At 51.6% G+C, this 2374-nt stretch overlaps 1 protein-coding gene across 1 annotated transcript in view; it reads left to right on the top strand.

Annotated features, from left to right (window-relative positions):
- KCND1 (potassium channel, voltage gated Shal related subfamily D, member 1) overlaps window positions 1-2374 on the top strand; it is a 93189-nt gene that overhangs the window by 85139 nt on the left and 5676 nt on the right. The window contains exons 2-3 of the mRNA XM_015418111.1: window positions 1077-1239; window positions 1375-1458. Of these exons, the coding sequence (XP_015273597.1) occupies window positions 1077-1239; window positions 1375-1458 (247 nt within the window). The remainder of the gene's footprint in view (window positions 1-1076; window positions 1240-1374; window positions 1459-2374) is intronic.

Consider the following 2374-nt stretch of genomic DNA (forward strand, 5'->3'; position numbering starts at 1 on the left):
CAAGGTAGAATTTCTGCTCACAACACTGTGCAGCTTAGAAGGAACATTGCTCACACCTGCCAGATCCAGGTAGGGAAACTCATGGAGATTCGGGGATGGAGACTGGGGAGGGCAGGGACCTCAGTGGGATTCAGTGCCACGGAGTCCACCCTCCAAAGCAGCCATTGCCACCAGGGGACGCGATTTCTGTAGATTGGAGATGAGCTGTAATTCCAGGGGATCCCCCAGGTCCCACCTGGAGGCTGGAGTCTCTCATCCTCGTATGTGAATGTATAAGAGAGCAACCGTTTAGAATGATAAAAGGAAGTCCTTCTTCACCCAAAGAGAGATTAACCCATGGAATTCACTGCCACAGGAGGTGGCGGCGGCTACAAGCATGGACGGCTTCAAGAGGGAATTGGATAAGCATATGGAGCAGAGGTCCATCAGTGCCTACTAAAGGTAAAGGTTTCCCTTGCTCGAAAGCCAGTCGAGTCCGACTCTAGGGTTGCGGTGCTCATCTCCGTTTCCAAGCCGAAGAGCCAGCGCTGTCCGAAGACGTTTCCGTGGTCATGTGGCCGGCATGACTAAATACCAAGGCGCACGGAACGCTGTGACCTTCTCACCGAAGTGGTACCTGTTTATCTACTTGCAATTTCTTGCTTTCGAACTGCTAGGTTGGCAGGAGCTGGAACTAGAGACGGGAGCTCATTCCGTCATGCGGCACACTCGGGTCTTGAACTGCTGAACTACCGACCTTCCACAGCCCGCAGTTCAGCGCCTTAACCACTTGAGCCACCGCAGCTCCTCCAGTGCCTACTAGCCACAAGATATAGATAGGAACTCTCAGTCTGGGGCAAGTCGTGCTCCGTATTCTTGGTGCTTGTGGGGGGGCGACAGTGGGAGGGCTCCTAGTGTCCTGGCCCCACCGGTGGACCTCCTGATGGCCCCTGATGGTATTTTTGGCCACTGTGTGACAGAGTGTTGGACTAGATGGGCCCTTGGCCTGATCCAACATTGGCTTCTCTTATGTTCTTATGGTGTGTGTGTGTGTGGGGAAAGCAAAACGGCGAGAGTAACCCCCCTCTCCCTTCCAGCTACGGTGACATGGTGCCCAGCACCATCGCAGGGAAGATCTTTGGCTCCATCTGCTCCCTCAGTGGGGTGCTCGTCATCGCCCTCCCGGTTCCCGTCATCGTGTCCAACTTCAGCCGCATCTACCACCAGAACCAGCGGGCAGATAAACGGCGGGCCCAGCAGGTGAGCATGGCCGGTGCTGGGAAAGGGTGGGAACAGACAGGAGGTCTTTGTGTGCACATGTGCACAAGGGGTGTGTTTGTGTGTGTGCGTGTGATTTCTCATTTTATACACGTTCCTCCTTTCCTCCCCTTGCAGAAGGTTCGCTTGGCCCGGATCCGGCTGGCCAAGAGCCGCACGACAAACGCTTTCCTGGGGTACAAACAGAACGGAGGCCTTGAGGTAGTGAGCTCTCGTCCAGATGTTCTTTGGCCAATTCAGTTTCGGGACCCCTTGGGCATCCCCTCTTGCTGATCGCGCCGAGCAGACGTTGGTCTCCGATGATCTCAAACACCTCACCCCGTTTTCGGCAGACGATTTCCAGCTCTGACCAAGTTTTATCATCCCAGGCTCTCGGCTATCGCGTGTCGGAATAGGTTTAAAAACAAAAGCCAACTCCCCGGACTTAGAAAAGTAGCCTATCAGCAAGGAAGCTTCCTGCCTGCTCCTGCTGCTCGTGTTTTTTATATGCAGGCAATTAGCGTTCAGGCCTAAGACCCTCACCCCTGCCATGTAAAAAGGATTCCGTCCGAACTTAAGATGGTTGCAGAGGGTAGCCATGTTGGTGGGCAGTAAACAGCTAGCTCTGAGTGCAAGAGCACCTTAGGGACCACAAGATTTTTAGATTATGAGCTTTCGAGACCTGAATCTCACTTCATCAGATGTAAGTGCTGGGGAAATCTCCCTTCCTGGGGGGAAAGGGGGGGGGAGGGAAAAACTCAACCCAAGATAACACTGCGAACCAGAAGGGTTAAGCTGACCATATATATTATAAAAGTACAAAATTTATTAGGGTGTACACATATTAAAATATATTCAGGTTAAAAATAATTTCAAGTATCAGACTAATAAAAGCATATCAAATATTAATACACATGATGGGTCAACACTTTCCAACTGAAGACCAAACGCGTTTCGGCCTCAAAGGGCCTTCCTCAGTGGTCACTATACAACATAGTATAGACCAGTGTTCCCTCTAAGCTGAGTTAGTGTGAGCTAGCTCACAGTTTTTTAGCCTCTGGCTCACACGTTTTTGTCTTAGCTCAGGAAGGAAGGGCTCTAGAGCAAGCTAATTCATGCAGCAGCCAAATCGCTCGCT

Source organism: Gekko japonicus, unplaced genomic scaffold, assembly GCF_001447785.1.
Source record: "Gekko japonicus isolate JY-2015 unplaced genomic scaffold, Gekko_japonicus_V1.1 scaffold1548, whole genome shotgun sequence".
Classification (NCBI taxonomy): Eukaryota; Metazoa; Chordata; class Lepidosauria; order Squamata; family Gekkonidae; genus Gekko; species Gekko japonicus.